The sequence below is a fragment of the Lathyrus oleraceus genome, chromosome 2 (genome assembly GCF_024323335.1).
Source record: "Lathyrus oleraceus cultivar Zhongwan6 chromosome 2, CAAS_Psat_ZW6_1.0, whole genome shotgun sequence".
NCBI classification, from domain to species: Eukaryota; Viridiplantae; Streptophyta; class Magnoliopsida; order Fabales; family Fabaceae; genus Lathyrus; species Lathyrus oleraceus.
In genome coordinates, this window is record NC_066580.1 from 97,876,801 (window position 1) to 97,878,239 (window position 1,439).

Consider the following 1,439-nt stretch of genomic DNA (forward strand, 5'->3'; position numbering starts at 1 on the left):
TAGACTAACCTTGCCTTAATTCTTGCTTTGACTTGTTTAACCGGACCTTTTGATCGTCTTGTTTTGTATCTCTTTTTTGGTTGAGTAATAAAATTATTCTTCTCCAAAAAAATAAAACTTAATATTAATATTTTTAAGAATAACATTCTTTAAATTATAATTTTTTAATTCATGAAACAAACACACTCTTAAAAATCATTTGAAATTGTGACTTTAACTAATATCATTTTCTATATATAATAGTTTTAAATTTGTTCTATAACATTTGAGATAAGAATAAGAGAAAATAAAGGACTGTCACGAGTTCAATTTGGATTCATACGTTCTATCACGAGTTCAATTTGGATTCATACGTTCTAATATTTTTTTGCAGTTATCTATTATATATATATATATATATATATATATATATATATATATATATATATATATATATATATATATATATATATATATATATATATATATATATATATATAAAGAAAGAAAGATGAATGCGCGAATAATCACTTGTAACTTCTTTCTACTCCTGCATTGAGTTATTTTGGACCACAATGAACCACCAATGAAAGAAAACAATGAATTTGTTTTGGTTAGGAAGCATTAGAAACTCCACAACTATCTAATTCATGAAAAAATTGATCAATAAACTTTGAATCTAACCCTTCAAATAAAAAACCATAACATATGAAAAATCCAAAACAAAGCCCTTACACATATAAATTAAAAAATTACTACTAATTTTCTTCATCTATAGGTCGACACTTTTCTCCCATCAAGATATTCTTCTTCCAAAGAGCTGCTTCTTCATCATCATCTTGGTTTCCTTCCTCTAATTCTTCAGCTTGTAATTTTCTCCAATATAGCATCTTCATCATTGAAAGTGTTCTTCTATTAATTTTCGTTTTTATTTTAGAAATCATCTTGTTTTCGTTGCTCGAAAACGCCGTCGTTGGTTCTTCCTCCATGTAGAGATTCTTCAAGTTCTTAGTACCACATAGAAAAGTGATGATGGAAAATATAGAAAAAATAGAAAGAACAAGAAAGAGAATTGTTGTGTAGGACATGGATGATGAATATAGAAGAAGATTGTGAAGATTGGAAACAAGAAGAGGCCTTGGCATGTTGAGAAGAAATTAAAATACGTGATTATTGATTAGTATGTGTTGTGTTGGAGTGTAGGTAAGGGAGAGTTATTTACACGCTACAAAAACTAGTTGTACTAAATTTGTGCGTATTGTAGGCTTTAAAGGCTAACTCCTATTTGAGGTAAAATAAATTGATTTTAACCTTTAATAATTCAAAATTTTCTTTTGGTTTGTTTGATATAATGATTTATTTTTTAAAGAAACATCATCTATATATATATATAAGAGTTTAAATGATTAGAATAAAAGATATAAAAATATTTCAAATGATTTATAGGATTTAATTAAAAT

The 1,439-nt window shown here is 26.0% G+C and overlaps 1 protein-coding gene across 1 annotated transcript; it reads right to left on the reverse strand.

The window, feature by feature from the left end:
* Positions 1–626: 626 nt before the first annotated feature.
* Positions 627–1,225, reverse strand: LOC127118303 (uncharacterized). The gene has a single exon (XM_051048482.1). The coding sequence runs from the start codon at positions 1,122–1,124 to the stop codon at positions 738–740; it is 387 nt and encodes a 128-aa protein (XP_050904439.1). The 5' UTR covers positions 1,125–1,225; the 3' UTR covers positions 627–737.
* Positions 1,226–1,439: the final 214 nt, after the last annotated feature.